This window comes from Staurois parvus, unplaced genomic scaffold (genome assembly GCF_062004578.1).
Source record: "Staurois parvus isolate SC_StPar_1 unplaced genomic scaffold, SC_StPar_1.0 ptg000043l, whole genome shotgun sequence".
In the NCBI taxonomy this organism is placed as follows: domain Eukaryota; kingdom Metazoa; phylum Chordata; class Amphibia; order Anura; family Ranidae; genus Staurois; species Staurois parvus.
The window spans coordinates 2015141-2035411 of record NW_028317839.1 but is presented as its reverse complement, the minus strand read 5'-3'; the positions used below and the strand labels follow the sequence as shown (position 1 = coordinate 2035411).

The window sequence follows — 20271 nt, the reverse complement described above, 5'->3', positions numbered from 1 at the left end:
TGTCTTCTGTATGGTAGGTGAAAGAAGTACTTTGGAGTTTGATTCCTAAAGAGGTAGCCAAGAGTATCTGTGTTCCATTCAAATACCCAATCATGTGCAGAGGAATAAACAAAAAGGGGGTGTCCATGTTGTACATGACTGGAGGATTGACATGAACACAGTTTCACAGGGCTCACTGCACATTCTATACCTTTAGTAAACCAACAAGCCAAAAGACTGCTGAGTATGAATGAAAGCTGCTGGATACAACACCCATTACTGAGGCTTACAGATTTGCAAAGTCAGGCAAGCATATTATATTTTTTATTGGCTTCTTAGCTAATGGCAGAGTGTTCTAGACAGGCAAATGCCGACATAAAGGAATTCTTTAGGACTATATATATACTATACATATAGTATAATACATGTAATACATTTATTACATTATACTTGACAGAAAAAGGGCTTTTTTCCACATTGCACTGACTACAGTCACGATAACCTTGGACCTGCTGCTGTTGTGTTGTTTAGATCAAATGTACAGCACAATAAAAAACTGTAAAAATCACTTGACATTTTTGGGATGATATGACTGTTATCCTGCAAGCATTTACCTTGCAACCTGCTTCTTTGGGATAGGGAAAATGGCGGGTTGAGTGTAGAGTGTATAAATTAAAAAACACAATTATTGTCCTGCCAACAATAACAATAAATTAAAGTGGTAGTAAATGCTGAAGCCTTACCGGTAGGTACAGTGAATGTCTCTCAAACTTGTGGTGTTTTGCAGGCCATAGATGGGTCGTTTATTGGCCAAATTTTTGTCTACATGAAAAATCTGCTGATAATCACGCCGTTAGTGGGGCCAGCCCGTCGGCTGTTTTTCGTGGATCTCCTCATTTATTTTTATCGGTCATGCTGGAAAATCCGTGAAAATGGGTGGCATCATCGGCAACGGGGCCAACCGATTTTTCATTTATCAGCTGAAAATTCGGCCGATAAACAGCCCGTCTATGGCCTGCCTTAAGGAGATATTCACACTGGAAGCAGCTGTGATGTCAATGAGTATCAAAAAACAAACAAACAAAAAAATAACAATGAAAACTCTGCACCAATGGCAAAACCAGGAAAAAAAAGAAACACAGATGATATGGCTGTTGCAGTATCCAAACTGTGTCCAACTTCCATATTTGTGAACCTTATAAATATGTATATAGACCATTCGCTGCCATTCCTGGCCACGGCTGTCAATCACCGGGTCCTGATTACTCGCCGGCGCCCGGTGATTTCTGAGGATCTTTGACAGAAGGAGAACTGTTTTGTTTACTACAATTCTCCTCCCTGTCAGCCTGGGCACACTGCTTTTTATGGCTGTGCATAACACAGCCATCCAAAGCAGTGCGATTACAGTGAAGCACACTGACACGCCCAGCACACAGTTAACCCTTTGATCGCCCCTCATGTTAACCCCTTCCTGCTGAGTGCCATTAGTACAGTGTCAGTGCTTTCTTTTTTAGCACTGACCACTGTATTGGTGTCACTTTGTGGGGAAAAAAAGGACGTAAATTTGGGTGCAGCGTTGCATGACCACGCAGTTATCAGTTAAAGTAACGCAGAGCCATAACACAAAAAAACGGCCTGGTCAGGAACGGGGTAAATCCTCTGGAGGGCAAGTGGTTAATAAGCAGGTTTCTGTCTTATTTCCGTGTATATATTTTCTCATATTCAAATGTTCCTTTAAAATGAAATTCAAACATACACTGATACATTGTTTACTTTCAACTTACTGGCCAGTGTAGAGTTCCCCACATTATTATTTTGTACATTCTGATCACTTCCACTGCCTGTACCACGAGATAAACAACACATTTGTGTGCTTTTTTCTAGTGAATTGACTACAAAGATTTATCTAATTTTTCATAATATTTACCGCACAATATTAACAGATTTGCAGTGTTTACCTCAAATTCCAAATTTTACTTTGCAGAATTGACTTTTTTATTACATGCTATAGGTCCAAAAAACACATATTGCATGTGATAATTGTTAGTGAATTGACCCCACAGCACCTTATTATTTGACTGCCCAGCTCCTTCCATGGATAACCTTACAATTATCTATAAATACCTCATGCAGGACATTCCTGGGAACTCCAAATTGCCATCCAACTACCATTCAGTCCATTCTCATCTCCTTTGAGACCCCCAGACATAAACAAGAACAATCATTACAATGTTTTCTTTACACTGTTCTGCCCACCATGGGACAAAGTACATATAGTAACCAACCTTCCCCCTCTCCTCCACCCACAGTAAATTTGAGAACATCTAGGAAGGAGATGGACTCATCATACTGGCAGCTTCTCTGAGCTCAGAGCACTTTCCCAAGGCAAGAGGAATGCAGAGACACAGGGGCCTGGCATGTCCACCCTTCCTTGCCAACACAGAAATAATTTATTCTATTTTCAGAAGTTCAGAAGTGAATTACTACCATAATGATTATTGGGAAACTAACAAGTATATTTTTTAATTCGCCAAGATAAGTCTGGGAACAATGGGATCAGTGTTTTCCTCCATTGCTTGATTGCACCATATCTGTGAAACTAATGATACACCATTTAGGTGTTACTCCAAGAGGAAGCAACCCATATTCTTGCATAGATGCTTAATACTCCACTAGATAAAGTTCTTCAGCCCAGTAAGTCCTGGACCCCCACCACCTTTTTTCTCTTCTTTTTTCCTACAAGAGTACACGATTGGGCTTTCATGAAATTAACAGTAACTGTTTTCATCTTCATTCACCACTATAAACCTATACACAACCAGCCCCGACCCTTGGGATGTTCAGTTTTTCAAAGTTCTTGTAAGGTATGGTAAAAAAGACACAATAGCAATCTCGTGTCAGTAAGCACAAATATTTTTGTCTACTGTCATAAAAAGAATATTGAAACAGAAAAACCTTTCAGGTAGAAGCATGCAAGACATTTTGCACAAAACATTTGTTTTTCTGCTTAAATGGACAAAACATTGGAAAATGTGCATCTATTCTGGAAATTGTACTAAATAGGTTTTTTGCCTTTGCATTCCCTTTAATGTCCATCTCAAGTCTCAGATGTTACTTTAGTGTTGTAAATAGTAGTAGTTTGGAAATATTCAGACATGTCTCAGGATTTTATTGCTGTGCCCCCATTGGGAAACTTTATGCTTAATTGCGGAATGGAACACGTCTCCAACAGATAAACAGCAGCTATAAAAGCATGATACCGGTAATTTGTATTTGGTTCCAATTCTACTACGAAATGTTAGTGACCACTCTTCTACCTTTACTACTGTTAAAATGGCCTGACATAAATTTGTTATGAGGTCAATAAAGAGTTTATAAATCACAGACTATATAGACCTAATCTGCTGATACTTAAAGAATACTGTATGTAAACCCAACATTTCATATTCCTGATATGTGCCAGCTGTACCATGCACTTGTATGAAAAATTATCCTGTTCTCTTTGTATTGGTTCCTTTGTGTGAAAGCTCTGGTGTTCCTACCGGTCCCTCTACTTTCCTATTATAAACTGACCACACTAGGCATGGTAAGTGCATCTGTGAAATTTCCTTGCTACTAAATATTCCACGGTTAACTGTTAGTGATATTATAACAAAGTTGAAGCAACTGGGAACCACAGCAGCTCAGTCACGGAGTGGTAGGCCACTTGAAATGTCCGGAGTCAGCGCATGCTGAAGCACACACAAAGAAGACGTCAACTGTCTGCAGAGTCAATAGCTAAAGACCTCCAAACTTTGTGTGGCCTTCAGATTAGTACAACAACAGTGTGTGGAGTGCTTCATGGAATGGGTTTCCATGGCTGAGCAGCTGCATCCAAGCCTTACATCACCAAGTGCAATGCAAAGCATCGGATACAGTGGTGTTAAGCACACTGTCACTGGACTCTAGAGAAGTGGAGACATGTTCTTTGGAGTAATGAATCATGCTTCTCTGTCTGGCAATCTGATGGATGTGTCTGGATTTGGCAGTTGCCAGGAGAACGGTACTTGCCTGACTGCATTGTGCCAAGTGTAAAGTTTGGTGGAGGGGGGTTATGGTGTGGAGTTGTTTTTCAGGGGTTGGACTTGCCCCTTAGTTCCAGTGAAGGGAACTCTTAAGGCATCAGCATACCAAGAAAGTTTGGACAATTTCATGCTTCCAATTTTATGGGAACAGTTTGGGGATGGCCCCTTCCGTTTCTAACATGAATGTAGCAGGGGAGTATGTCAAAAACATAATGCAGTTTCCACTCATTGAAATTTGTTCCTTTATTATATAAACTCAAAAGTCCTGGTTTGACTTGAATGCCCTATATATATTGGGGCATGAGATTGGCATCTGCTCGTTTCCCATGCCAAAGTCATCTATACTAGTGTTGAACTTTTTTAACCTTTTCCCCAATAAGTATAAAACCAAGGTTTAGGTACCTTTCTTGAATAAATTGCTTCAACTAAACATCTGAACATACCCCTACAAACCAATGTCAAAAACCCCTACAAGGCCCTTTCACACATGCACACTTTCCCCAGGCTTGGAACTTGTAAAGGGGCATGTTCAAAGGTAGACCTCTGACCATCAAGGGGTAAGGGAAAGTCCACACTCTTAAACAAGCTTTTGGGAACTAGCAAAGTTATCCAAATGTTTGTGTTTGTTCAGGTACAATGGTTCTAGTTTTTGTTTTAATTTTTTGTCCTGACAACAGGAAGTGAGATGAATTCCTAAATAGAGGGTACGTCCTTAGACATTTGTTGCCAGAAAAACTGTCCATAATGGCAAATCCCCCTCACCTCCTATTTCAGTGACATCTATACAATTTTAACAATGATTACCAGAACCAGGGTAAATCTCCCCAGCTGAGCCACAAGAAGCAATACAATTCTGACAGGAGTTTTGACACATTCACTCTCTATTCAACAGTAAGAAAAAATGGATTTGGATATATTTTAGATGGCAGAAATTATAAACTGAACCAAGGCTTTGTTTCTTGAAGAAGAAAGATATGTAATATGCATTAGCTGTCTTCTGTGATGGTAAATTAGGAGGAGAAAGATGGTGTCATCCATTGTGTCACTACAGCACCCATGATGTCTTTAAACTATTAGGTGTGTGACCAGGGGCACACTGACAACTCATGGGGCCCCCGGGCAATAGGGGATCATGGGGCCCCTGTGTCCTTGCCCAAACTCAAAAAAGCCTATGAAAAAGGTACCAGGGGCATCTCATGGGGCCCCCTACTGACCCCGGGCCCTCGGGCAATGCCCGAGTTTCCAAATTGTCAGTCCGCCCCTGTGTGTGACTGGCTTATATGTTTCCTTTAGAGTCAGTATGAGACACATAACAGGAGCACAGTAGAAAATCTCCGGCTTTCTTTTTTCTTACATGACAATTATGAGACACTTGATGACTGGCCTTCACCAACAGCTTATTTTTTTTACTGTTTTCTTTTCCAGCCAGCTTAATTGTGTTATTTTGTAATCTCCTGTCAGATAAAAATATCTTTTAGTTCTGCCTGAGCTTTCCTCTTTAAAAGAAGCCAAATGCTAATAACACCACAGCAAATCTATAACAGAGCCAGGCACACGGGCCAAGTATTTTTATTTTATCCCCAGTGCTTAAAGAGGATATTTCACCAAAATTATTTCCACTGAGTTTTTTAAAAGGTCATGCAATGAAAGCCTGATGACTCTGAAAAACATTTTTAATACGTAGGTGACCATTGCATTCTTTTTCTGATGGCTGGCTGAAAGCAATGTAGCAGCCCTGGACTGTGTATTATCATTTTCTTTTAAACATAGAATATGAATTACTTTGATATTATCTTTTAATATGAAGAAAAAAGTCTGGCAACATATGAGATGATCTGATTATTACACTGTTCTCCTATTTAGTGGTGGCAGTGATGGAAGACGTAGTTCTATGAAGGGGCATATAAATGGGTCAAGTGGTGGGTTTTAAAAAAGGCACTGTCATTTTGCCCTAATTCCTCATTTACCATTCTCAGATCTGCATATTACTCAGTAGATAGATATGATTACTATGTTCATTCTCTGCTATTTAATACTTAATCATATTGGACATTAAAGGGCATGAGTAGTGTTTTGCATATGTTATGTTTAGAGTAAAGAAAAACAAATTGTTTTTAGTCAGGTAAATTTGAACTATTGCCTATGTAGCACTACCCCTGCTGGGGCCATTTAATATGATGGCTCCTCTGTTCTGCCTCGACTCTTTAAACTGCTCAGTCTGCCCCTGGTTATAGATTGAAGGCTGCTCACACCTGTGTAACTTAAGCATTAGTTTATTACCACACCATATCAGTATTCAGGAAATAGGTCACAAGCAACCTGGCAGTATAATATTCAGATATATTTGTATTATGGCAAGGCAAGTTAGACCATGGATGAATCAATAAACAAGCACTGAAACATAATTAAAGATACAGTACTAGGTAATGTGAACACTGACCATAACATGGCAATAATCTGAACTGTAGTGATGCTAAACCCCATTTTAACTGATGAACATGGGGTTATAAGTATTAGCAATAACTAGCTCAAGAATAAGGGTCCTTGTGTGCACATTTCACATACAACCTCCAATCGTGGGTGGGTGTATGCGATCCTAAGAGGGGACCTGGAAATGGCTGCAGAGTAAGTGGCACCCAATTGTCAATATCAGCTGTCTATCATTGGGGCCCTTACATAAGGTGGTGCACATGAAGCTGTCTCTTTAAGGCTATTCCCAATAGATGGCTGATAGACTGTTAGCTAAGGATCAGTCTCTATTGGCATTAGCAGTTTACAGCAAGGGACTAAACCTGGAGGTTCTGCTCAACACTCCTGGTGGGCAAAATGTCCGGTCCAATACGCTAGGTGGCTAGTTGTCCCAGAAAACCATGCCCTCAAAATCAGGTGCTCTCTGATGTGTATATACCCAAACAGCAACAGGTCTCCCCAGCTCAGGTTTCAAGACACAGCGGTTCTCTCTGTGGCTCAGGCTCTTGCTTTGGTCCTCATATGCTCTGTGTAGACAAGCACAGCACAAATCTGCATGCACTGGCTTCCCCACACAGTCTTTCCCTGATCTTTGCAAGATGTCCTGGGAAAAACCTGCTCTCTCTTCCTCTGTATGCAGGGAATATTGGGTACCAAAGTCCACAGCCCATTATCCTCCATTCACTTGCATTGAGCTGTGTTTCTTGGGGACTACATGTCCCAGTGTCCTTTGAGCACTGTTGTGTCACCCTCCCCTGACTGGATTGAATCTGCTACTGCCAGGAAGGATGGGGAGAAGTGGGCCCGAGCAGGGGATTCGGAGAGAGCTGGTCCAGCAACACAACAGTGGTGAGAAAAGAAGGACATGCTGCCTGGAGCTCCTCGTACACAGCATTACACTAGCAGGATGAATATGAAAGCAGTAAGGCACACACAGCCAGAAGCACACCCGCATATACGTATGAATACCTCATATTTCAACTTTCAGACAAAGTAGAATCTGTTTGCCATCATGTTCCCTGAGTAATTTACTTGTGTGTGCTTAATAGCCTGTGTAGTTTGATCTACTGCTTTGCAGGTCTATTTGCAAGACATACACATCTAAATGACTAAAGTGAGCTATACACTAGTAGAATTATGGTAACTTTTTTTGTTTTAGGAACATTTGTTAGATTTCCTAATTGTTAGTGGGTCAACATTTTGTTTTTAGTCACAATGAAAAGAAAGAGCAGGATGGAAATTTTTACTTGATTGAATGATTTTCTGACAGTGAATGTGATTCTCACTGGGAAAGTACATTTATTCCAAAATCAAATGTTAAAACAAAATTGTCAAGTACTTTCAAACGACATTCCAGTGGATATCCAGTCATCAAATTTTGGAATCATTTTTATATGAATGTTCGCTTGAAAAGCTACTAGCATACAGCCAGCTTAAGAGGAGGAATATCCATGAAAGATTTCTGATGATTGATGCTTACTTTATTCAACTAACACTGGTGTCCACCTATTGGGTGCAAGGCACATTATGGACCCTTTTTATACTTATGCATACAATACCATAGTGTGTATTTTGTTTTAATATTTTTCACCTAGTGTTAGGCTAACCTGTACAATTGTCATATCATACAGTGACAGGCAACAATATACAAATCTTTTTTTAAGGAAAAAAGCTTTGCAGATAATGTCAGCAAAAACAGCAAATCTGTCATTCTTGTTTCTGATCAATATTACCATAGAGCAGCCTTTCTCAACCTTTTCAACATAGGGAAACCCTTGAAATACCTTTCCGGTCTCAGGAAACCCCTGCTAAAAACGACTACATCTACAACTCTTGATACATTAGTGTGATGGTCAGTGAGAAGAATGCTCCTTACATGTATGGTCATTGGGCAGAACATTCCCCTTACAGATAGCTAAAAATATAATTGGTGTCAGTGGGAAGTTATCAGAGAGGCAAACATTGCTCATTGCTCAAGGAACCCCGAGGAACCACTAGAGGAACTCTAGGGTTCCATGGAATGTTGATTGAGAAACCCTGGCATAGAGTTTTAGAAAGGACTGCATGTTGTCAGGTTACAGAATATGTCACCTATACTATCATAGGTTAAGTAATAACAGCAAAGTAAGACAAAAGAAAATAAAAGTGTGGAATAGCTTGCATGGTCCTTCGCTGCTAATAATTTCTTGCGGTTGCTGTAATGAACGTAGTACAGGTCAGGCAGAAGTAGAGCTCTTCTTGTCCCCCATGCTAGACACCACAAATGCGCTCCCAGTCGTGTGTATCTTTAATTATTGTTATTGAATGCATTATGCAAATGTTTGCCCATTTGATACGCTCTTTTTGTAAATTTGTATGAAGTCAATGAGAGACACATAATAGAGATCTTCTATGTTGCTTTTAAAAAAACACACAAAACAGAAAAACTAATGTATGTGTGCTGTAATCCATGATTTCAATGACCCTGCTTAATCTGCATACACACAATAAAATGCAGCATTTACTGTGGTTAAAAATGCAATAACCTGCAATGTATACATGTAAAGCATTCACATAATGAATGGGATCTATACTTGACATGCATTTTCCTTCAGTAAAATGCATGTGTTAAACTGCGGGAAAGACAAGTTATACATAATGAGCTTTGCTTTCAGGGATAAAGAATCATTTATAGTAAATGTTTCTGCTGCAAAGATCACTGAAAGAAGCATGACCATGTAAAATATAGATAGAATATACACATAATATGCATATATGTATATCTTATAGATCAATTGGTTTTATCAAAGAGAAGGATTAGGCATGTTTGATTTTAAATTTAGGAAAATATTTAATTATTTTTACTCTAGGCATTGTTACATATCTCAATAAAAGCCAATAGTGTTAGCAAGTGACTGCAGACATAATTCTCTAAAGCACACAACATTAAATATGTAGAACCTAGGAAGTGTGTGTGTGTATGTCTATAAAGAGGCAGATCAGGCATATTAACATTTGCTGGCTTTTAAACTACATGGTGATGCTCCAGTGTCACACAGAAATCGGCTTCAGGGTGTTTGTAATTTAAAAATACTATTTTTAACAAACAATATATAGGTATCTGATCTATAAAAACTAAGCGAATATAAAAATACTGTAAATATAAATCACTATTTCTACCCAATTACTTTTAAGCACACTTCACCTCTACCCTTAGAGGTGCACAAATATAAACATAAATATGCTCAGTGAAAAATTAAAAAAAACCCCTTCATTAAATTATAACCATAATAATTTCAAATTAAAGTCCAAAATAAAAAATTAAAAACCAAAACGTCCAAAAATATATATATCCAATATCCCTTTTTAAAATAAAAAATAAATAAGTACGTGTTGTCCAAAATTGATTCAAGGGTAAAAACTCTCAGCCGCTTGCAAAAACTTGATTACCTCAAAAAAAACAAAAATATACATAGTGCATTATCCTTTATAAATCAAAAATTACATGTGAAATCACTCCAATAATAATCACCCAAGTGAGAAACAGGTGTGTATATCAAACCACATACACATGCAATATACAGTGCAAAACCGTGTATGTGAAACACTCTACTGTGCTCAAAAACTCACAACACAGTGTACACTTCTATTAAGGTAAGGAGTGAATACCCTTACCAATATTCAAAATAATTTTTGCTTTGATCTCGATCCCCAGAAATTGCACGATGAAATAAATCCTCCTGCAGATGTCCGCAGGGTTTACTTTCATCCCATAGCACTGTATGGATCCTTCCACCCTAGCACCTCAGATATGTTTCCACCATATACGCCATTCAGATACCCATATATAAGGAACAGATCATAGTGTAATACTGCCACATACTAAGATCCAAACTTTTAATAGTACTGCTTACATTAGAAACATCTTTCAATCGCATAGAACATATAAAAACCTTTCTGCCATCCAGGATCCAGGAGAGTCCTAATCGCAAGTAACAGCCGATTTTTGCCCTCTCCAAGATGGCCGCCGCTCCACTTCCGTTTTTTCGTATGCGTCTGACGTCACTTCCCTTTGACGCGTTTCGTCCCTTTATGATTATGTCCAATGACGAAACGCGTCAAAGGGAAGTGACGTCAGACGCATATGCAAAACTGCAGCTACATGAGATTATGAGGCTATTAGAGTGCCCATGGAAGTATGTTTGTTCCTGGTGCTAAAAGACCACTGCTGTTCATTTCAGTTCAGGAGTTTTGCAACTGAGAAGAACTAACAGTAGCAGCACTTTCCCCCAGTGTCACAAAGCTCAAAATGATCTCCTACTTTAAAGCACCCATAGTATCCCTGAACGCATTACCCATTCCTGAAAACAAGCCCTCAACAACTTAACTCCAACACTTAATATGTGACCCTTAGCCTAGACCAGTACACTCAGCCATTAACCTAATCTTAACATCAAAACCTCACCCTAAATGTAACTGTTAATTAAAGCTTAAAGGAACCTCAGAACTCTTAGCTATCCCCAAAAATTGAGTACCTCCACACTCAAATCTCTCTTAATAGCTTTTGGTTAAAGTATATGTAAACCTTGTAAAACAACCCATTCAATTTAAAATAGAAACTAAAGGCAAAACATTTGCTTATAGATATTAAAAACATTATAAACACATTTTCCCCCCTTTTTCTAAGTTATAATTTACCCTCTGTTCACAGCTACATAAGAAGCAGGGGAGGAGAAGTAGCAGCACACTGATCTTCCCAGTGAATGGCTATGTAGGGTGTGGGGGGGGGGGGAAGATAAGTATCAAGGCAAGTCTGATCATTAGAGGAGAGCAGGCTGAGTTCTAGCACTGTCAGAAAATTGACCACGCTGTGCACTTAATTTATTCTTTCATCTGTCAGCTGTAGAGCAAACCCAAAAAGGTACAACACAAGTCACACCATGAAATACAGAAAGTCATATTAACTTTTGTTTCAAAGTCTGTCAGCAGTTGTGGAAAATAGAGTTGGCTATACATGGCTCATATCCCTGCTTAATTGGGTAAAAGTCAAGCTGTGGGTGTCCCTGTTGGCACCACCCACCTCAACAAAAGTTGATTGTTCAGTCAGCTTTTCTTGAAGTAGTAGAGTGGAAAATTGTCAACCAAACAATAACTGAATCCAATCAAATGCAGTTGCTGTTCAGATATTCACCAGCTAACTGCTAAATACAACAGCCAGCAGGGGAAATGCCCTTATCCATACTGTTTGGTGTAGATGAGAGAATCAACTGATTTCTCTCATTCAGCACACATCATCTAGTAGTTATGTGTGTTGAGGAGCTGTGAAACAATCATATCTGTGTCATATAGCAAGTTGTTTCACAGAAGTCTTAATAAATTATTCTTTTTGTAGACACAGAAAAGTCTCAACAAAACCAAACAGATGACTCCAATCCTGAAGATGGATCACTTAAGAAGAAACAAAGGAGGCAGAGGACACATTTTACCAGTCAACAACTCCAAGAGCTTGAGGCCACCTTCCAGAGGAACCGTTACCCAGACATGAGCACCAGGGAGGAAATCGCAGTGTGGACCAACCTCACGGAGGCCAGAGTTAGGGTGAGATGCAAAATTATTATTAATTGTTAGTAGTACAAATGTGGTCACTTAAACTATTTCCTCATTATTCTGTCGGGCCAAAGTCTTGTTGAACATTAAGCAGGGTATTGAGGAAAGATTTTACAATAATGCAAAACAAAAATGTTGTTTTTGGCTCATGTATTTCCTTTCTGATAGCAAAGAGGACAAATCTTACACTTGCTGAACTGTATTCTATACTTTGTATATTTTTAGTAATTCAGTAGATATACAGTTCTATGAGTTGATTCAATAAAATGGTACAAGAAATAGTTAAATGCCCACAACAACTAATTATAATCTATATAATGGTCTAGCTTCAGTAAAGTCAAACCTGATGGATGCAGCTACCTGCATTGTTTATTGAATAAGTTCACCAGTCTAATGCTGTGATTCACAGGCTATGGAAAAGTTTCCCAACATGCACAAAGCATAGTATAGTGGGTTAAAGTTAGGTGAAAACAAAGCTGAGATTACAAATAAATGTCTAAAGTTTCATAACTGTTTAAACCTTGAGATAACACATAAGTGTGAAAATATTACTATACTAAATTGACTGGATGATATTTAGATCTTGATGTTTAGATCCGATCAGTAGGGTACAATGCTCTTTAGACTTATGCTTCGTACTTTATAGATTGATATTGGCAACATCTGTACATTTTTCTAAATATTCTCAAACATCTTACCTAATGTAATTGCATATTGATTTATAATGGTGTTGCCACTATTTTCTTCGGTATGACAAAACAATCATTTTTTTCTTTTTAGGTATGGTTCAAGAACCGGAGAGCCAAGTGGAGAAAACGAGAACGAAATCAGCAAGCTGAACTTTGCAAGAATAGCTTTGGAGCCCAATTTAATGGACTTATGCAGCCCTATGATGACATGTACTCTGGATACTCTTATAACAACTGGGCTACCAAAAGTCTTGCAACTAGTCCCCTCTCTGCTAAAAGCTTTCCATTTTTTAACTCCATGAATGTAAGTCCTTTGTCCTCCCAACCAATGTTCTCTCCACCCAACTCGATAGCCTCTATGACCATGCCTTCTTCTATGGTTCCATCAGCAGTGACTGGAGTTCCAGGCTCTAGCCTTAATAATTTGGGGAATATCAACAACCTTAACAGCCCCGGTCTCAATTCTGCTGTCTCAGCCAGTGCCTGCCCCTATGCCTCTTCAGCGAGTCCCTACATGTACAGGGACACATGCAACTCAAGCCTTGCAAGTTTAAGGCTGAAAGCTAAACAACATGCTAACTTCACGTACCCAGCAGTACAGACTCCGGCTTCAAATCTAAGCCCATGTCAGTATGCTGTGGACCGGCCAGTATGAACGACCACATACCAAAGACTCAATGGTAGCCATAATACAGAAGACCTTATTGTCCTGCAGTGGATGCCTTTTTAAAAGTCAAAAACAAAGGGCATAACATTTTTCTGAGGAACCATTTCCATTTTGAAAATGACAAAACTGCAGACTTTATTATATTTTGGGTTCAAGAGGACATTCTTTATGAATTGCTCAGAGGAAGACAGTGTTTCCAATCCAAAGAAAAACTGAATTCCAAGATCTTGAGTACTCTTGGTTCACAAGGCAAGCTGTTTCATTGTTGTGCAGTTTTGATTGAACAGAAAGTTGTCAGGCTCCCCTTATTTTGTACAGTTTACCTAAACTAGAGACGTAAAATATGTAATAGGTTATTTCAATGCAAAAAAAGTCACCAAGTCTACTTATTTATCACAAGGAAAATCCAAACAGCCAACAGTACTGAGCAACAAATGCTGCAAATATATGCAAATATACGCATGACTGTGGCATGATTGTCCAATGGGGAGCCACAAATGTAATCTAAGAAAATAGGATGTATATATATTATATAAAGTATAAGATGAACCTTTTTTCTTGTTTTTGTATGTGGATTTATCTATAAAATAGAATTTAAACATAAGGCGATGCATGTCCTGGTTGAAGCAGACTCCCACAGCATTTTTGGCAATGATGTTTTGCAAGCCTGCTTCAGATACTTTGAAAGTGTAACTTTTAATAATGGTCATTTTTCTTTCAACAAGCTTCAGTGCCGCTCTGTCTTTTTCTCCCCGAGTTCCATTTGAAACACACAAAAAAAAAATAAAATAAATGTTGCAGAGATCAGTTTCTGATTTGTAATTTTTATAAACATGTTTTTTGGGTTTCATGTTCACATTATTTTAGCACTTGCTGTTTATGTAATAAAGGCATATTTGAAAGAAGTATAACAGCTAGTTATATACTGTATATTCTATTTATCTCAAAATCTCAATATTTTAAAATCTATCTATCTATCTATCTATCTATCTATCTATCTATCTATCTATCTATCTATCTATTTCTATTAAAGTGTTACTAAACCCAGGACCCAGAATTCACTATATTTGGTCTTCCACAGTACACAGAACATGGAAATGCAATTATTTTATTAAATATAAACTGCTAAATATCTTTTCTCATCAGTAATCAGAGAAGTCTTGTGACTTCTATCAGTGTCCAGCTGAGCACATGTTAAAGCTTGTAGGAGGAGTTTTCATTTTGCTCTAGGAGGATGCAGAAACCCTGACCTCCATCTGGACAGTGCTGATTGGCCCTGTGCTGATCACATGCACTCTCCCAAGAAAAAAAAACATCTCTAGCAATACACACCAAACTGAGCATGTGCAGAGTGTCTGCACACGATATGTCTGATCAGAAGATAAGAGGGGGGCACTGGAAGAAGGGGAGGATCAGACAAGTCAGGATCAAACAGTGTTTTTACACAATGAAGAGAATTAACCCCTTAGGTTCCACAGTAGATATAACAAGCATGCTTTACTGCATATACAGACTGATTTTACTGTTTTGGGTTTAGTAACACTTTAACATTAGATGTAGCTTGCGCATTGTCATGGTCCTAAAGTAGAACTGTGCAAATGGCATCTCTTTGACATGGGGATATCCATGGTATTGAGCAGTGTCAGAATAGGCAAGTAAATATGCTCCTCTTTTATCATTTCTAAAAGGTGTTGCATGAGGGCCAGATTTCATGAATGTCTAATTCTGTGTGCTCATTTGGCAGCTGTTTTTCGTAAGAAAAATAATAGATTATTTAGCATATGTGCATTGAAACAAACTATTTTAAAACAATGATTTTTGGACATGACACATTCAAATGAGCTCTATTCACAGAGTAAAACTTTTTCAAACAGCAGATCTATATTCTGAATAGCAATTATTAGGCATCCTTTTAGGACATATTAGGCTAATATTAGTCGCTTTTCTAAAAATAGACTGACCTTACACTGCTCAATTGATGAAGGTCAAATAAAACCCACTAAAATACGGAATGTAGAAAACAGGTGTGGAGTGCTGGATCTCAGTCATGTTTTAAGCAGTGAGAAATGATACTCCTTAGGAAGGTATCTCAAAGGTGGGTGTGCAAGGAGGGAAGTGCTAAAACCAGAACATATAAATTCCAGATTCAATTCTATTCTGATTCTTATGTCCTAACATTCCAACGTGTTTCGGGGGTTCAAAGGATCCCCGCCCATCAGGGCTTGCTACTGCTGAACAAAGGGTGTACTGCACTGATAAAATTGGATCTGCCGTGATTATTAGTATAATCACGGCAGATGCCATTTAAGAAAGTAGTCCTAGTAGCACATGAGTGTGAAACAGTGGATTAAACAGTGGATTTGGTATTTACTCGCTTTTTAAGCTTTACATACAGTACTTTTTTCTCAGGCTTGCTCTTCAGCTTGAGAGTTAAGGGTCAGAGATGATTTGAGGTCTCATTGCCTGACCTCTTGGATTTGTTAGAGCGCATTACTGTCAGATAGTCCCAGAGGTGTTCGAACGGTTATATTGCTTTAGTATTTTATTCTGTTACGCCCTCTCAGAAAATTCTATGCGTACAGACCATTCACTTTGCAAAGTGATTTTTAGCAAATTGAAGCTTTGAATACCCAATCATATGCTAGAAAAAAAAATTTCCTTTGCACATAATAGGGTATTCAAAGTCAAAAGCTGATTCACTAACATACATTTTGCAAAGTGACCAGCCTCTACTACACTTGTGTGAGGTCAGGTAGTTAACTGAATAAAGTATAGTTGGATACAGGGTTAAAAACCTCTTCCATGAATAAGCTTGCACATTTCTATTAACTAAAGATTGAACCAGGGGCGGACTGATAACTCATGGGGCCCCCGGGCAATAGGGGCCCTGTGTCCTTGCCCAAACACAAAAAAGCCTATGACAAAGGTACCAGGGGCATCTCATGGGACCCCCTACTGACCCCGGGCCCTCGGGCAGTGCCCGAGTTTCCAAATGGTCAGTCCGCCCCTGAATTGAACATTGAAATTCTTGCATTACTTAAATCATGGCTGGTTTTCCTTAATGTCAACCGACATGTAAATGTAAAAGATTCCAATTCACAGACAAAACAACAGGGACTTCAATTATGAACTCTATTCTTTAATTAATGTTTTTATACTGACTTATACTGACTTTGGTCTAATTTTTACAGTTTTTTTTTAATAAAAAATAATATTTTATAACATTGTGTCTGTGAGCTACCTTCGAATATATAGGTAAATTCCATGTTGTTTTGTCTTTGAATTGGCATATTTAGGCGTTGGGGATGATATCTCTGTTGTTTCTTATAGCTAGGTCTATACCAACATCCCAACTCTACTATTTATAGCAAATGTAAAAGACCTGGCTAAAAGTGAATGCCAGATGACTGCTATCACCTTTATGAGCAAGAAAAGCCTATGTGCCCCTGTCTGATTAAGTTTCACAATGGTACTTGTGGTCAACTTTCCCTGACTTCATGGCTAAACTCTACCTTCTGTCCAATGACAGTTCCCTTACAAGCTACCAAGGTTATCTCACCGGACATGGACCCAAAGAATGGCATTTGGCAGAGCTTAGCTCAGGGAAAGTCAGGCCCAGGTAACAAAGTAATACTAAATCAGGAGGGTACTGGGGTACAGAAAGCTCCTGCTTGTATGCCTTCTTGGTGCCTAATGTTTATATCAGTGATGCATTTATCTATCAAAGCGTATGCAGATTAAACACCTACTTATTCTTTTGTTCAGCTAGAAGAAAGGCTATTTCAGTATAATGTTGTTTGCTACTGTCATCATGGTGAGAAATGTGAAGAATATTTACGAGAAGAATCTCCTTTTTAAGTGGTTTTATTTTCAGCTGATTGCCATGTTGCACCTCATCACCATTCAATTATGACATACTGTAAATACTGCAGGGCATGAATAGCATAGTGTTCTTATTAACTCCAATCATAGCCTAGTTGTCCACTGTAACAGACTGCCACCATATTAATTAAGAGTGTTTTGTATAAATGTTTCAAATATATTCAGTCAGATAACCTTGTGAAATACATTTTTTAATGATTGTTATTAAGTATTTAGCGGTCCTTAAACAATGTAAAATTTTTCCTGCATTATACAAAAAACATGAACTATTTGTACAATTACTGACTCTAAACTGCCTAGAGATAGCAGCATTTAAAAGTCATATCGTGACAGTAAACTGTACTTTTCAAAGTGCACTTTAAAAAGTTAACATAGAATAATAATGATAACCAAATACAGCTTTTTTTTTTTTTTTATTAACATTTACCCTTTTGCTTTTAGTAGAAAAAAGTGCTGCATGTGAGTGTAAAAGAAAGATTAGTGTCTTGAGACATTGGGGTTGATTTACTAAAGATAAATAGGATGTTCACTTTGCAAGTGTAGTTGCATTTAGGTGTACGTTTATCAAGCAGTAGTAAATGACCGCCACTATGTTCTCTGGCATGCTCAGAGGAGACAGCTCTCCTGTGAGTGCCTGTTTATGAAGTGGTGTAGATCGCTTCTCCTGGTGAGGAAAGAAGAGATCTACAAACGTTTTGAACTCTGGAAAATGGCTTTTGTTGCTGTAATCTCGCGAGATCTAGTGAGATTACAGTAACAAGAGATCAGTAAAACACACAGCTGTCAGTTTATTAAGCAGCGGTAAATTACCTCTGCTGAGGTGGCGGTTCTCCTCAGTACACACATACACAATAATAAAAAAATTATATATATATATATATATATACATACACATATATATGCACAAATAATACACCCACACATATATATATATATATATTTATCCACACACGCAAACATATATACACACACATATATATATATATATGTGCGTGCACACAGACAAACACATATACAGTTGTGCTCAAAAGTTTGCATACCCGGGCAGAAATTGTGAAATTTTGGCATTGATATTGAAAATATGACTGATCATGCCAAAAAATGCTCTTTTATTGAAGGATGATGATCATATGAAGCCATTTGTTACCAAATAGTTGTTTAGCTCCTTTTTAAATCATAATGGTAACAGAAATCACTCAAATGGCCATGATCAAAAGTTTACATACCCTGGAATATTTGGCCTTGGTACAGACACACAAGGTGACACACACGCGTTAAAATGCCAATTAAAGGTTAATGTCCCACATCTGTGGCTTTTTAAATGGCAATTAGTGTCAGTGTATAAATAGTCAATGAGTTTGTTAGCTCTTACGTGGAAGCACTGACTAGGCTAGATACTGAGCCATGGGGATCAGAAAAGAACTGTCAAAAGTCCTGCGTAACAAGGTAATGTAACTTTATAAAGATGGAAAAGGACATAAAAAGATATCCAAAGCCTTGAATATGCCAATCAGTACTGTTAAATCACCTATTAAGAAGTGGAAAGTTTGGGGATCTCTTGATACCAAGCCAAGTACAGGTAGACCAAGAAAGATTGCAGCCACAACTGCCAGAAGAATTGTTTGGGATACAAAGGGAAACCCATAGGTACCCACAAGTAAAATACAGGCTGCTCTGGAAAAAGACAGTGTGGTTTTGAAGGAGCACAATATGATGACACTTGAACAAAAATGAGCTGCATGGTCGAGGTGCCAGAAAGAAGCCTTTACTGCATCAATGACACAAAAAGGCCTGGTTAGGCATGTCAGGCTGTTGTCAGGCATATTGTAACTGGGCTTTTTTGTGGCATTGGTGCAGTAAAAGCTTCTTTCTGGCACCTCGTCCAAACAGCTAATTTGTGTTCAAGTATTGTACTCCTTAAAAACTACCACACCATCTTTTTCCAGAGCAGCCTGTATTTTTTTTAGGTTTCCTGTGGGTTTTTAATTGAATCCCGGACAATTCTTCTGTCAGTTATGGCTGCAATCTTTCTTGGTCTACCTGACCTTGGCTTGGTATGAAGAGATCCCTGAACTCTCCAGTTCTTAATAGGTGATTTAACAGTACTGATTGGCATATTCAAGGCTTTGGACATCTTTTTATGTCCTTTTTCATCTTTATAAAGTTCCATTACCTTGTTACGCAGGACTTTTTACAGTTCTTTTCTGATTCCCATGGCTCAGTATCTAGCCTAGTCAGTGCTTCTACATAACAAACCCATTGACTATTTATACACTGACACTAATTGCAATTTAAAAAGCCACAGATATGGGACATGAACCTCTAATTGGCATTTTAACCCGTGTGTATCACCTTGTGTGCATATATATTTACAAACTGCACTAGGGTTTTGGGGGTGTTGTGAAAGGTGGGGGGCTTTCCCACTGTCTTGGAGGCTCTGAAGGAAGAAGAAGAAAGTCCAAAAATGTCTTCTTTCCTCCTCAGAACTCCAGCGATTCTCCTTTCTCTCCCCAATTCTCCACCTGTGGGCTGGAGAATCTGGGAGGGAGAATTTTCACACAGATCACCAGTGAAGGCCTGACATTGCTCCTTCATAAACTGGCCGTTTCTGTGTCTGATAGCAGATTCTCTGTGTGTAAAGAATATCAGCAGAGAACATGTTCTCTGCTGATCTTCTCTGTTTCATAAACCACCAATGTACTGAAATCAGCAGCTGCTGATCTCAGTTTCATAAATAGACACCTTGCTTGTACATGATTGGATGATGGAAGTCAGCAGAGCTTCACTTTATTCACTAAGCTCTGAGGACAATTCCCTTGCAAAATGCAACCTCCCTTACACAGTGAACAGTCTATTTGACTTTAGTAAATCAACCCCATTGTGTTTGTAAACTCTATATTTATATTGTACACGTGGGAGAATGCAAGCAAGAACC

General features: G+C 38.5%; 1 protein-coding gene across 1 annotated transcript in view; it reads left to right on the top strand.

The window, feature by feature from the left end:
- The window catches only part of LOC149470469 (pituitary homeobox 3), a 136716-nt gene extending 122460 nt beyond the window's left edge, over window positions 1–14256 (top strand). Inside the window, exons 3-4 of the mRNA XM_089663656.1 lie at window positions 11884–12089; window positions 12879–14256. Coding sequence (XP_089519782.1) covers window positions 11884–12089; window positions 12879–13442 — 770 coding nt within the window. The 3' untranslated portion in view covers window positions 13443–14256. The remainder of the gene's footprint in view (window positions 1–11883; window positions 12090–12878) is intronic.
- The last annotated feature ends 6015 nt before the right edge of the window (window positions 14257–20271 follow it).